The sequence below is a fragment of the Alosa alosa genome, chromosome 22 (assembly GCF_017589495.1).
Source record: "Alosa alosa isolate M-15738 ecotype Scorff River chromosome 22, AALO_Geno_1.1, whole genome shotgun sequence".
Taxonomy (NCBI): Eukaryota; Metazoa; Chordata; class Actinopteri; order Clupeiformes; family Clupeidae; genus Alosa; species Alosa alosa.
This window is the reverse complement of record NC_063210.1, coordinates 5,994,621-6,009,620: the sequence shown is the minus strand read 5'-3', so window position 1 is coordinate 6,009,620 and position 15,000 is coordinate 5,994,621. Positions and strand designations below refer to the sequence as shown.

The following is a 15,000-nucleotide window of genomic DNA, read 5'->3' as shown; positions in this document are numbered from 1 at the left end:
TGATCTCACCTAAAGATCATTGCATGACTGGCTAAATATGTGTTGGATAGTAAACCGTGTGTGTGTGACCTGCCCTGTAACCTCCTCCTCCAGACGGCCTGTGCTCCGTCTCCCGGGCATGTGTACAGGCCTGCAGGAGGGCTTGGCGCTCCAGTGCCAGGGCCGTGGCACCCCTCCCCGGTGTCCTCTGCCACAGGGTGGCGCTCTGCGCTGCTTGGTGCAGTGCCATCTGTGGTGCGCTGCGTGTCATCGGAGGTAAACGGTTGAATTCACCCACACCTGGGTTTGTGGTGACCTCCACTGGGGTCGAGCTCTCCACTCTGTGTCTCTGGTCTTCATTGGGCACTGGTCTCACATGCGCTTGTTTTGGGTTTTCAATGGTGTAGACTACTCTGGCCTGGTGTAGACTACTCTGGCCTGGTGTAGACTACTCTGGCCTGGTGTGTGTGATTGGTGTGATCTTCACTCATTTGCTCAGGTCTGAGTTATTGTATGACTGGTGTCCACAAAACTGGTGTTTTGATGAATGACTGGAGGAGTCATCATTTAGGCTCTGCCCTATGTCTATACAAGCAGTTGTTTTTACACCTGTAGAGTCATCATTTATTTACATAAATGGAGATATATATATATATATATATATATATATATATATATATATATATATATATATACATACATACCTACACACATATTTACACACACACACACTTACATGCAAACGTCCAGGGTGCTGTTATCTCCACAGTAATACAGTTGGATTAGACTGTTGTATTGGAAGGCCACAACTTGCACTGAAAATCCTCAAATTGTAACCTGTAATTTTATTTACTTACGCTGTGTAAAGCACAGGCCTTTATTTGGGGCAGGCTCGTATTCGAAGCAGGCCTTTATTTCTTATTAGGCTTCCGTTGTAGAATTTTATTCTTAGAAATAAAAACTCATAAAATAACATCTTGCCAGACACACCTTCATGAACAATAACAAATTAGCGTAGATAACAGCAAGTTAAGGATATTTTTATTCTAACGTACGTTTTATGTATTATGAGACATGCGTTTCGTTTGGAGCGGCATAGGCCTACCAGTAGGCCTACCAGTAAATGTTTTGGGATTTAATTTACTATGTGATTATATTGCTAAATGTTGGGGCTGATGGGCACTGAAATCTGGGGTGTATTTGATGGATCACTATTAAGTTTCAGAAGAAGGGGGTGGCAAGCAACTGGTAGCTTGAGAGCAACGTGTTGGGAGACCCATGGTGTAGGACAACAACTTTTTTATTGGCAACAATATAAAATATTAAGAAGAGCTCTTTTATTTCATTGAGTTAAATCGAAAACAATGTCTTCTAGTGCTCGTGGACTGATAGCCCTACTGGTAGGCAATTATTTCCCCGACTTGTATTTGGGGGGGGGCGGCCTTTATTTGTCTGAATAGACCACGACCCCTGCTATTATCCGAGGCCCGACTATAAATAGAATCCCGGCCATAATTTGAGAATTTACGGTATGTGCCCCCATGTCCTCCTCCTCCTTTTTCCTCCTCTGAGTTTCATCAAACGCCTGTCCAGCTGTCTCCCCAGACTCCTGTCCAGCTGTCTCCCCAGACTCCTGTCCAGCTGTCTCCCCAGACTCCTGTCCAGGTGTCTCCCCAGACTCCTGTCCAGTTGTTTTAGATGGCACACCTGTTGTGTTTTATTTACGAGTCTCACGACTTCCTTCTCTTCCATCCAGCGTTGTTCTTCTTTAGTCTCACGGATGTTTAAACATACCTGGTCACTGGCAGCTTCCTTCTTCCTTCCCCCTCTCTGTCGCCTCCTCTCTATTCTCTCTTGAGTTTGTCTTGTTGTTCTTTCCTGCATAAACAAATCTGTCCCAAAGCTGTCACTGTAGTAGCCCCGTCACCATGGTTACATGCAAATCGCTCGGTCACACCCTCGCACACGCTCCCCTCCAGAGCTGTGATTGGGTGAGCGAGGGATACCTGGAGGGATGAGGAAGAAGAAGAGGGGTATGAAGGAATGGAGAGCTCTGATTGATCTGATCATTTCTGCTGTGTGTGTGTGTGTGTGTCTCTTCTAGCTGACTGGAGGTACTGCAGCACTATGAACTCTGAGGGACACCCAAAGCAGGATGGTCACCGAGACACTGACGCGTCATTATGTGAGTACCGGTCACTCAGCCATGTCCACACACATTTTCACACACACACACATATAGGCTGAAGCACTCGGACATCCTCACGTTCTTTCCATGAATGACATTAGGTTTGGTCGTTATGTGATTGTATATGCACAATTACATGCCACATGTACCTGTAAATGTGTGTACCTGAGAGTGTTTCAGAAGCGGTCAGGTCTATGAGCCATTCAAGGGTCCTACTGAACTCCATAGCCATGAATTAATCACAAAGAATGCAAACTGTTGAATGTAATCAGTGGTGAGACCAACGTGTTTAATGTCTGAATGCATGGAGTCCTTTGAAGTGTGACGTAATCTTCATAATAGTTGATTATGTTTTTGGCCCTCACTGTTTACCTGTCCTGCCATGGCCACAGGTGATGACTGCAAGGGGAAGCAGCACCTGGACGCGCACGCGACCGTGTCACACGCTGACCACAGACGCTCCCCTAGAGCAAAGCGCTCACGGGGCATGCTGTCTGAACTCCTAGCTTATACAGGTTACCTCAACTTACCTGATCTTTTTAAGTTAGCCTGCTATAGTTTGTCCCAGTTCAAGAATATCTGATTGCTTGTAGATCACCTTCTAGAAGTGTAGATCCTCTAGGTTCACCTTCTGAGTTTCATATAATCTGTAGTGAACAGTAAGTAACCCAAATGGCAAATTCCAAATTTGTTGTTTTTGCTAGTTCCCCCCCTTCCTTAGTTCCCCTTACTTATTGTGTGATTTTTTTTAATTTATTTTTTTATTCCTTGTCCCTGGTCACTAAGGCCATGGTCTACTGTGGCTGGGCCAGAAACTGGTCCTTGGGATCTGGTTGGTCACTCAGAAGATGTTTTCTCTCCTCCGGTTGGCCCTCATGTCCCAAGGTCATTGTGATGCTCCTTCTAAAGGCTGCTGTGATCACCAACGCCGCTTGCATGTGTACTCTAGTAGTGACCTCCCTTGCTTTTGACTGACCCTCCACTGAGGTCTGTGTCTGTGTCTGTGTGTGTGTGTGTGTCTGTCTGTCTGTCTGTCTGTGTGTGTGTGTGTGTGTGTGTGTGATTGGTGTTTTGGCATAGGGAGTAGAAGTAGCAGGTGAATAGATGGAATTGGATGTCTTGTTGTATCTGCATGCTGTGGTAGTTGTGTGTGTATTTGTGTTTGGTCTTTTAAACGGTGCATCTCCCTGCTTCTTTTACACATAGCCAGTGTCCTTGGCTTGGCTATGATGCTATTATAAAACAAAGCCGACTAGTCCGTCATATGGGTCCTTTGGACTGGAGTCTGCTGGAATGTCTTTTGCATGGTGGTGTCTGTGTGTGTGAGTGTGGACTTCTCTGCCATTGGTGTATAGTGTTATTTTTGTCTTGTTAATCTCTTGGCTAACTTAATGACTACTGCAGTCTTGCTCTCTCTGTGGTGTGTTGGACTCTCCTTTTAAGTTGGTCTGTGGATTCAGTAACTTTACTGACCCCCAACGCATGTCTCCAACTGACTATTAATACTGTAGCCCCTCTGGTGTGTGTGTGTGCGCATATTAGACACATACACACACTCTTTCACATTACTCTCCTGAGCTTAGAATAGTACCACTAATCTTCTCTGGTGTCCTGTTATATCTGTGTGTGTGTGTGTGTGTGTGTGTGTGTAGCCAAAGGATCGTCTTCAATATGGCAGCAACTGCTCACCCTCATGTCTCTGCTCAGGGATTTCCTAGTCACACGGTGAGTTCCTCCACAGGGCATAATATTTGCCACTTGCCATGCGACATGAGTTTTGGTGCTCTCTGTGTGTGTATGTTTTGCGTGATCGTGTGTGCGTTTGTATGTATGTGTTTTGCATGATCGTGTGTGTGTGTGTGTGTGTTTTTTGTGTGTGTGTGTATGTGTTTGTAACATTGCAGCTGATATTAAGGTCTTGATTGTTGTCCACATTGAATAAGGGCCCTTTGTGGTTTGCTGTGTGTTGAAAAGCAGGTGCCTTTCCAACCTGTGCAGACTGCTGCTGCTGCTCATCCCCCTGCTCCTGCTTGCGGGTGAGTTCTAGTCCAACACACACACATGCTGCTCGCCACTTGCTTGCATGGTATACAACTTGAAACCACTTTCTCTTCTCATAGTCATATATTATTATATTATATAGTCAAATGGGGTTAGTGGTTGTACCTTATTTGGTCTTGATGATTCATCCCTGCTAAAAAAGCTGCTCAGACACTGAACTGGAGATAAAATCAGGAAAATGCCGTATAATGTGACAAACTGAACCATTTGACTTTTTTTATGACGGTGTAGTGTACAGTTATGATGTTGGACACAACTGTAACACATTGCAATGTCTTACTGGCTTAATGTGTCTCCCCTCCTCATGACTGTGCTGCCTCCCTCTCCAGTGCTATGCTACTGCGGTCCAGCTACCTTGTGGGCCATCCTTCCAGCTGTCAACATCACTGATTGGAGGGTTGGCTCCCTCAAAGACATTTCATTGGAGGAGGACCACGCAGTTCCCTTTGTCCCGCCCCCCTTCCCTGCTGAATCACAGGTGGGTTCATCAGCTGGCCCCAAAGAACTCGACTCCCAGTCATGTTGATTCTGTTGCCTAGTTCACAGCCGAGACTACTGATATTGTATCTGTATGTAATGTGATCGACTAGCCTACAGGCAATATGGCCAGTGCAGCAGAGTGTCTTTGCCTGCCTGTCAGTTTATGTACCTGTTTAGCTGTGTGTTTCCATATGTGTCCAGTTTATATTCATTAGATTATTCAAAGGTATGCATTTTATATTCATTAGATTATCCAAAGGTATGCATTTTATATTCATTAGATTATCCAAAGTAATGCATTTTATATTCATTAGATTATCCAAAGGTGTGTATTTGATTATCTAAAGACTTCAACAAAATGTGTGAAAGAATTGCTCTCTCTCCCTCTCCCTCTCCCTCTCCCTCTCCCTCTCCCTCTCCCTCTCTCCTCTCTCTCTCTCTCTCTCTCTCTCTCTCTCTCTCTCTCTCTCTCTCTCTCTCTCTCACACTCTCTCTCTCTCTCCATGTATATTTCTCTCCTTTCTTTCTTCCTGTCTTCCTTTTGCTCTTTCTTTCCCTCGTTATGTCTGTCCTCTCCCCCTCTAGACCTCCTCGTCTCCTCTGTCCGTGGATGCGGAGCGTGTTGGGCGTGCAGCGCGGGTTGAGCGAGTTGAGCGCTCGCTGGCCGAGCTGTGGGCGCGCGTGGCGCGGGGAGAGAGGCAGCAGCAGGAGAAGAGCGCCCAGCTCCAGGCGCTCTACCGCCCCCTGCAGGAGCAGCTGGAGACGGGCGCCCACCTGCGCCAGCTGCAGACGTCTGTGGCGGCCATGATGGACGAGAAACTCCAGCCGCTCAAGGACGAGGTGGAGAGGAACACCAACAACATGAAACAGGTGAGCTCACACACACACACACACACACACACACACACACACACACACACATAAAGAAATCGCACACTGAACTGGTGAAAAACTATGCCTTGTGTTCTTTGTGAGAGTGTACTTACTGAGGTTTCTCTATGGTCCATGAGGGGTTGAAAGTGCTCACATATACAAGCATATTCTACAAATACAAACGGTCATGTGACGTCTACCGCGGGTCTGAGCTCATCACAGTAATCAAAAAAAAAAAAAAAAAAAGATACATTTGGGGAATTCGATTTCATGTAGCCGCCTGCAGAGGTCTTAAGCTGACTGCATAACATGATTATTTCGTTGGTTGAAAACGTATCAGAATATCAGAAATAATCACGTTATGCAGTCAGCTTAAACTTAAACCAACTACGGTAAGAAAACATCCATTCCGTCCCAGCCCTACCCTTGAGTGTGTTATAGTCAGTATTCTAGTGAGACATCTTCTTTCCCTGAATAATACCAGCATTCATACATACACACATATCCTAACTGTGTGTGTGTGTGTGCTGCAGCAGCAGCAGTTGTACGTGAGCCAGCAGCAGAGCCATCAGAGTCGAGTGGCAGAGCTGGAGGCCCTGCTGGAGAACCTGGCCCAGAAAACGGAGGTACATGCGTCACAGTCCTCATGCTCACAGAACACACACAGCTCATGCTTACAGTGGATACAGGCATGTACAATCATTTCAGTATAATCGGGTGTCTGTGTGTCTGTGTGTGTGTGTGTGTGTGCGTGCGTGCGTGTGCATCTGTATGTGTGTGTATTTCCAGGACATCCAGAGAGCACAGGAGACCACACCGGCCCCTGTCAGGTGAGTGCTACTCTTACTCACGAGCACAGACGCAATCCTAATCTATTCTTGTATGCCAAAATGTTCCCCTCTCTCTCCAGTGATGTTGTGGACCGTGTTTCCCATGAAGCTTTGCTGCTGGAGGTGCAGAGGCTGGAGGCAGCGCTGGGCAGCATCAGAGCTGACCTGCAGGGGATCATGGGATGCCAGGGGCGCTGTGAGCAGCTGGACAACATCCAGGACATGGTGTGTGTGTGTGTGTGTGTGTGTGTGTTTGTGTTTGAGTTGCATCATACACATACAGTTAGGAACAAAATGATTCATACCCCTGGCAAATATTGATGTAATGTTGGCTTTCTCTTGACCGATACAAACTTTTGGCATATTGCAGGGTAATTTTCAGTCAGAACAAGCATATTGGTCAAGAGAAAATCAACATTAAATCATTATTTGCCAGGGGTATGAATAATTTCGATCCTACCTGTACTGTACTGTATATGCATTCACAAACATTTGCATACAGTCGGACTTATCTATTTGGTTCTTTTGTATTGATGTTTACTGTGGGCAGATTGTCATGGGTCACATGTTATTGAGTGTGTTTGGATATCTATTTGCAGTGTGTGTGTGTGTGTGTGTGTGTGTGTGTCGTTGTCCCTGTTTGTGTCCTGTAGTCCTTCATTAGTAGACCCCACATTGTTACGTGCATGTGAGTATGTGCTGTCTGCATAATGGACAGCTTCATGTGGATGTGAATATTGAATGTCCTGGTGTTGTGCTGGCGGCAGGTTTCTGCACAGGTAAAGCGGCAGCTGCAGGACCTGTTCTATGGCGCAGAGGCCGAGGGTGGCACGGTGCCCGACTCGCTCCTCCCGTGGCTCGCCGCCCGCTTTGTCAACGGCTCAGACCTGCAGGCCTCGCTGACCGCCCTGGAGCAAAGCATCCTGGGTAACGTGTCTCAGCTGGTGAAGCAGAGCAAGCAGAAGGGGCAGTCTGTCTGTGCCGAGACCCTGAGTGAGAGCGTGCGGCTCTCCACCAGCCAGTCGGGACTAGCCGAGCAGGTGAGCAGATCCACAAGGACCACCGTGTGTCTTTCTGAACCAGATTAGCAACTAGACATCAGTGATGGTAAGACCAAAGATCCTTGATTACTCCGCTTTAACCCTCTCTGGTAAGACGCTGACCATATAATAAAACCATAGGATAAGTCAGTTTTAAACTATTTTGAATCACTTACTATCATTTGTTGATCAATTGAAGTGATGCCAAACAGGCATGTACTCAGTTCTGTTGTATTGTTGGCTGACTGTATGTGGAAAGCGCTGAGGGACGGATTGAGGGACACTCATTGGGGTGAGTGTGATGGCACAATCAAGGGACAACTGTGCTGTGTCAGGTTGATTTCTTGTTTTACTGGGCTGTTTTGTCAGACATAAGTGTTGTCAGAGTAAAAATAAAAAGGACCGACAGAACTTTTAGTGCACTTAGTTCCTACTGTCTAATGGACAGTCGCTTTGGTTAAAAAGCGTCAGCCAAATGTAATGTAATGTCTAGGCTGCCCATCTTAATAGGTTAAGTTAAGTTACAGCTGACAACAGTCCTCTTGATCTTTCTAAGCAGAGAGATGAATGTCTTTAAGATGCTAGCAGTAAGTGTAAGTCCTGTGTCTTTCTTTCTTTCTTTCTTTCTTTCTTTCTTTCTTTCTGCAGCATGTGGAGCTGATTGTGAAGAATGCCCTGAGGCTGTACTCTCAGGATCGCACAGGCATGGTGGACTACGCCCTGGAGTCTGGAGGTACATTACGCTACATTTATTAGTTTAGCTGGTGGTGAGGCCAATTTAAAGTCCAGGCAATAAGTGTGTGTGTGTGTGTGTGTGTGTGTGTGTGTGTGTGTGTGTGTGTGCGTACACATAAAGGTGGCAGCATCCTCAGCACTCGTTGCTCCGAGACGTTTGAGACCAAGACCGCCCTGATGAGTCTGTTCGGCCTCCCTCTCTGGTACTTCTCCCAGTCCCCGCGCGTGGTCATACAGGTACCTGACCGGCTCAGAGACTTGTGCTTATTTTAATCCCTGCTATGGAGGTGTCTCCAAGCTGTGTTGACTGCAGCATTGTTTCCCATCCTCATTCACAGCTGACATCATCAGCTCTTGTAACCCAATAGTACTGATGGATGGAAATATTTGTCTTGTTGTTCTGTCTAGCCTGACGTCCATCCAGGGAACTGCTGGGCGTTTAAGGGTTCCCATGGTTACCTGGTTATCCGGTTGTCTATGCGTGTGGTTCCCATGGCGTTCTCTCTTGAGCACATCCCCAAGTCACTATCGCCGACTGGACACATTACCAGCGCTCCCCGAGAATACGCGGTTTACGTAACACACACACACACACACACACACACACACACACACAGACAAACACTGACACACACACACACACAGACAGACAAACACTGACACTATCCTGAAAAAATATTGCAGGTGGATTGTACATTGTCTGTCTACTGTTCCTATAGTACAGTCTTAGGACTTCAATACTATGTCCCAAAATACTATATGATAAGACAAGGCCATGGGCTACGCTGAATAGACTATATGAAAGTAGAGTGTGTAGGCTATGCAGCCTAGGCACATGTTATTGATTTGCTCATGCTCAAGTTCATTTTCCAGTTCCAGTTTTTTGAAGTTGTCAGGAAGGCCTTAACTTGGTGCATTTCCTTCACGCTGTCAACATAAGTGAAATTTGCCATATGCTTATGGCAGGATGTAACAACCACATCGTCTGTCGACATGTAGAGCAGAAATGGCAAGGGCTGGTTGGTATTTGGCTATTAGGTTTAATGATGAGAAGGCCACTCTGTACTCCTTTTATATATAATATCAAATTCTTTGGTATTGTTAAGTCAAGCTGTAATAGTCAAGGCAAATATATACCATGGCACTTATTTACACATTTGTATTTGAATACATATTGAGGTAGAATTATCCGCATAAGAGAAGAGATCTCCCAAAGAGGAGCAAACTTAAATGCCTAACCACCATAACAGCATTTGGGAATTCAAAAGAGCTATTTTGATTGAATGGATCACATATCATTAATTTGGATTCCACTGAAACAAAAACGGAAAGAAAATAATACGAATATTTAATAACAATAATAATTATTTGGCAAACCGTCCTTCAGTGTAATGTTATTTGAGTTCAGAAGTTGCACTTCATAAAAACCGCTGTACATATCAAAGGCTATTAACATGCACCATTGGTTTGTTGAAAATCTCGCCATGCCTTCAAGAGCTCAGAGGGATGAAAGTCTACAACTAGGACAAGTTTGGCAACGGTACATCGGTAAAAGTCTAGGTGACTTATTTCGAACAGATTTCTATTCTTCTGTAGAATCTGCATAGATGTCTTTTGACAAATACCAATTGCTGTTTTCATCCCTTCGAGGCATGCCATCACTGATGACTGATCCAGTCATGTAGTTATTTTCAGCAGGAAAAGGCAACAAGTTGATGAGGAAATAGACATTAAGAAAAATATCTGCATCAATTTTCATAGCATAAGGTACTCCAGCAATAAGTGACAAGCCAGTTCATCATCATTATCATCATAGTCAGATTGTGATAGCTGTCTAAAAAGTCCATCAGAATGATATCACCATGTGTCAAGTTCTCTTTGGCAAGAGCATATTCGGCCTTCTCCCGTTCCTCTCCTTCCAAGACGACGAAAAAGAGTTTGATAATTTTGATGTTAGAGACCAAATCTCGCTGTCCCCACGAATTCCTAACAGCGTCCCTTGACTCGCGATCACCAGGTGTTACCAGAACCATCAACACCAGATACGGATTGGGTTCACAAGCTTGAGTCATGTAGGCCTACGATGTTCCAAGTATTCACTAAAAATGCCATTAATCCAGCCAGGAACAGATATTTTGCTAACTTATAAGATATCATTCTTAAAATCAGTTGCGATTTAAGACTGCATGTTTAGGTGGTGGAGAGAGCGCACTTACTTCTCTCTTCTCCCTTACCGGTGTCACGTGATGTCAGTTTCTGAGATTCTGGGTTGCCATGGGCGAAGTTTAGCATGTGACTGTCATCCCGCGCGCCCTGAAAGCTGTCACAGTGAGCAGCATGAGGAACTGAACGTTGTAAGACCGCAAAAACATTGAATCTTTTTTGGATGATTAGCCTACGATGGGTTGAAAACAAAAACAAACGTTACTATGCGAGTGTTTTGAACAAGTAATGACCGTGTAGGAGTAATGGTAAATATGTGCTGTCTGTTACCTGCACAGGTGAACATGAATCGTGTGAAAGTTCTAGGTAACAATGTTTCGTTATAGGCTATGGTTGGTTTGACTTCCACCACTGTTGTATGTTACATTTTGTATTTATGAAGTAGGCGAGGCTGCAATGCAGGTGTAGACTTGTGTCTGTTTAAATGAGCAAGCACCTTTAAAGGAAAACTCTGCAATTGTCACACAGAGGTCACCGAGTACTGTTGATACGGAAAAAAAAAATAAAGCAAATCGGTGCCGCCTAGCTCGAGTTGCTGCAGCTACAGTGCTACACTTTGGACACATCTTTATGATCATTTACCTCTTCTCTCGTTTCATAATGTACCCTTCAGGTTGCATGCGTTGGAATGTATGTTAGCCCTAAACTGTACTGGGGGGATTTGTAAGAGGTGACTGGAACACATGGTGACAATGTTTACAATGAAAATAATCATATTGTAAACATCCTAAATGCCTTGGGCATACTTTGAGAGATTTACCCTAACAGTAAAACCACCCATTACAGGCCATCCTGTTTGTTTTGACGTTAGCGCGTGTGTGTTTTATGAACTAGCTGAGCCTTGCCTCATTGCTGTGTGTGCTGTCTTTAGGGTCTGGAGGATGAGCACCTGGAGGAGGGCAAGCTGCTGGGCCGCTACACGTATGAAGAGGATGGAGAAGCTCTGCAGACACACCCAGTCACGGTTAGACACAATCTGACACAATACACTGTGTCCATTCTCTTGGAGACACAGATGACATGAGTCTTCTATCTGACTATCTGATACTACCCATACACAAACCTGACACAATTAACTATACCCAGTATACAGTATGATCAGTAGTAAATGTTTAATTTTGAGTTTGACTGTAAAGTGTACCATCTCCATTCCACCTCATTGTGCCCCTCAGGAGCAGAACGATGTGGCCTTCCAGATCATAGAGCTGCGGGTGCTGTCCAACTGGGGCCATGCGGAGTACACCTGCCTCTACCGCTTCAGAGTGCACGGCCGACCGCCCGTCTACTGAGGACCTCACACTGGATCAGGACAAACACTCACACTTCACTGGACAGTGAGTCCACACACACTTACACATACACTAATGCACATGCACTAATCAGAGATCCCTCACACACTAATCAGAGATCACACACACACACACACACACACACACACACACACACACACACACACACACACACACACACACACATATTTTGTGCCCTATTCAGAGATCACACACGTCAAACACAGATGTACATACACAACAAGACATTTTAGGTCCAAACTTTCAAGGTGTCTGGCTCCTGTAGCTGTTGCCCACAGGACCTTGGTTAGGCAGCCACCTTTTCACTTTTTCTCAGATGAAGATTTTTGTGGTGGTGAGGAACTGTTCTAGATGCTGAGAAACAGTAAATCCACACCTGAATGTAAAGATGTAAATGAATATTTTTGGTTGTTTATTTTGTTTGTTGTTTTCTCACCTGACACACTCAATCAGTGTTGTTTGAGAAGCCATTAAACCCTGTGTGGTCTTGAACCTGACTGTTTTTAAATGTTTCATATATTTAATACTTTTATTTTTATTATTTTGAACTGGAGTTTAAAATTCTACTGTTAACCATTGGCAAAGCCATCCAATTATTTTTGTTTTGTGGTACTGAAATAAATATTTCTTTAGTATTTTTGTTTTGTAAAGCATACTCTTTTCTATGCAATTTTTGGGGACCACTACATTTTTATTGTGTAATGTAATGTGTTTTCAATAGAAATCTTATATGGAAAGGTCTAATAAAAGAATTTAATATGGAAGCTTCCCTTTTTAAACATGGCTTGACTTGTCTTTTGTAAAATTTCTATATCTCATAGGTTATCTTCAGTCACTTATATGACTTATGATGGTGTGGTTGACTGCAAAATGTAATCTGGGCAGAAAACTCATGGGGTACTAGAGTTGGAACCTGGGCTGACCTTATCCTGTGTGGTTGTTGCCATCAGAATGTGTCTGTGCGTGTGTTTTTGTTGCCTTATTTTCAACAGTGAAAGAGTGGTGATCCCATCAGTGTCTGTCAAGTTGCCTGCCAATTTTGCGAGGACATATTAGAGTGTACTGAAGTGGCTATGAGGAGGACAGCTTCATGTTACAACCATTCAGTGAAAATAGTCAGGTGCAGGACTTCAGACTGTAGTACTTAACGGTGCCAGAGAGTGGAGCTCTTCACTAAAAACATAAATGACAGTTGTCAGTTTTGCCACTCCAGAATTACTGTGTGTGTAGCCTAAGATTGTTTATTAAAGAAACACCATAAGCCAAAATTATTTGCTCACAAACAAAGTGCCGTAAGTAAAACAATGACGAGGTGGTATGTCTCAAACATGTTTCTAGCACTCCACAACATGACCCGGTGAACCTTCACTGTTGGGTGATCCTATTAGGTTGCTTTGAAACACTGTAGCGATCCATCCACCATAAGCTAAAAAGAAACAATGTCTGAAATTATATAGTCGTTATATAATGGGACGTGACCGTGTGCTGCAGCTGCATGCTGAGTTTGTTACTGTTTGGATTAAGCTCTTGTTAATGAAGAAGGCTGTAGAGTCTATTTAACCTCCTCTAGCTTCATCAAGAGTGTCACTGACCCGTGTTAAACAATTACCCCGGAGCGAATGGAAGTCATATCTTCAACTCCCCAGCTTGTGATTAACAATATACTCTCTGGAACCCTCTCAAGTCCACTTTCAAGGTCTCATGGGCTATATTCAGTAAATGAGTTAGTGGTCTAGCAAGGATTTGGGGGGCCATGTTTGTGACAATTCCTACAGTCAATATTGTTGCTCTATGCTGCCCTGACATGCTGTAGTTAATAGCCTGCCTTAACTAAACAAAAAAACATTAATGACAAAAAAGGATTTAGGCAAAAACAAGTCCAGGTCCAGGCACTCTTAATATATTTTAATGGTCCAGCAAAGTAGGTAACTTGGTGATCCTTCTCAGCAGGTCTACTCTCAATACCAAACCTGAACCTCAGCATTATGGGTGGAGGGCTTTTATTTCAATGGTCCAGCAAAGCAACTTGGCATGTAATTTGCTGACATCGTTACCGCAGTAAATACTCACCTCGCCGATGCCTTTTCATGCCAGAGGGGTGATACGAGGTCCAATCTCAATCTGATTTCTCCATGTGACCTCGCAGGGGTTAAGGCTTTTGAGTAATGAAATGACGGAGGGTTCCAAACGTTCCTTTCCCTGTGAGACCCTCTGTCATTTCATTGCGCAAATGCCTCATCTTATGGACACAAACATAAGGTGTCTACAAGCACTGTGATACATTACAAACATATTACCTCCCTGGGAGCTGGGATGCATGTGTTGTCCTAATGTAATACTGAGAACTAATTGATTTCCTCGACATGGTGGCAATGACCGTGCCACTGCAGCACACTTGCATTGAGCTCTCTGTGTTGTCTGTAAATCAGGCTATCAATTTGTGTGTTCCCGAGGAGACATTGGACTGAAGGTTTGTCAGTGTTGGCCTCCTAAGAGGAAAATGTGCTTTGGACGTCATGTGAACTCAGTCAGGGCCTCTCATCACATCCAGGAGCTGCGTCATAATTGCAAATCAATCTAGATTGTTTGATAGAGAGTCCATTGCCTTGATCACAATGAAGCTTTCTTTCTCTTTCTCTTTTCTCTCTCTCATGCAGGAAATGACCACAGAAACTACTCTACTGAAAGAGATCCAAATCCTCATCATTGCTGATCCTCTATGATACAACAGATTGTTGAATCCAACTCACTGGTATAGCCTTTTGCAGTCCTACTTTTCTCTCTCACACACACATATTCAGTCATAAGTCCCATTCACATAATGGTGATTAAGAAACGAGACTGTGTACTGTTAATGTAAGTCAGCGATTGCAGGCAAAATAAGCACATGTGACAAAGTTAAAATAATTTCAACTTTTGAGGTGATAAGCAGGTTGCCATACAGTATGTGTGAACAGTACTAGAAATGTTCCATACCAGCTGTGAAATAGAACGACCAACCCTCCTGTCTCATAACGTAAAACAGATCTATGAGGCCACTGGGAACTCACTGTAAATGTTGGTATTGTTCCTCTTACATCATGCACAAAAGCACACACACACCAGTGAGGAGCGGCGTCTCCCTTCAGGCAGCTCAGCTCTTTCCCCCCTCCAGCTCCCTCTTTGTTACTCTCGCACCACTGACAAACCCGGCCCATTACGCCTGGGCTCCTCTCACTGTGTGTGTGTGTGTGTGTGTGTGTGTGTGTGTGTGTGTGTATGCATGGCCTCCCCTGACTCCT

At 44.4% G+C, this 15,000-nt stretch overlaps 1 protein-coding gene and 1 pseudogene across 5 annotated transcripts in view; one reads left to right on the top strand and one right to left on the bottom strand.

Annotated features, from left to right (window-relative positions):
- Window positions 1–11,846, top strand: part of sun1a (Sad1 and UNC84 domain containing 1a) — a 24,195-nt gene extending 12,349 nt beyond the window's left edge. For 2 of the 5 annotated variants that reach the window (XM_048234108.1, XM_048234109.1), the window contains exons 7-21: window positions 94–255; window positions 2,084–2,164; window positions 3,820–3,892; window positions 4,145–4,203; window positions 4,558–4,706; window positions 5,294–5,578; window positions 6,115–6,207; window positions 6,371–6,411; window positions 6,492–6,636; window positions 7,179–7,451; window positions 8,100–8,184; window positions 8,308–8,423; window positions 8,595–8,762; window positions 11,281–11,373; window positions 11,582–11,841. In XM_048234108.1, the coding sequence (XP_048090065.1) occupies window positions 94–255; window positions 2,084–2,164; window positions 3,820–3,892; window positions 4,145–4,203; window positions 4,558–4,706; window positions 5,294–5,578; window positions 6,115–6,207; window positions 6,371–6,411; window positions 6,492–6,636; window positions 7,179–7,451; window positions 8,100–8,184; window positions 8,308–8,423; window positions 8,595–8,762; window positions 11,281–11,373; window positions 11,582–11,698 (1,940 nt within the window). In that variant the 3' untranslated portion in view covers window positions 11,699–11,841. Of the gene's footprint in view, window positions 1–93; window positions 256–2,083; window positions 2,165–3,819; window positions 3,893–4,144; window positions 4,204–4,557; window positions 4,707–5,293; window positions 5,579–6,114; window positions 6,208–6,370; window positions 6,412–6,491; window positions 6,637–7,178; window positions 7,452–8,099; window positions 8,185–8,307; window positions 8,424–8,594; window positions 8,763–11,280; window positions 11,374–11,581 lie in introns of all 5 variants that reach the window. The other 3 variants (XM_048234111.1, XM_048234110.1, XM_048234107.1) reach the window with 2 other exon arrangements.
- LOC125288009 lies at window positions 9,447–10,643 on the bottom strand (annotated as a pseudogene).
- Window positions 11,847–15,000: the final 3,154 nt, after the last annotated feature.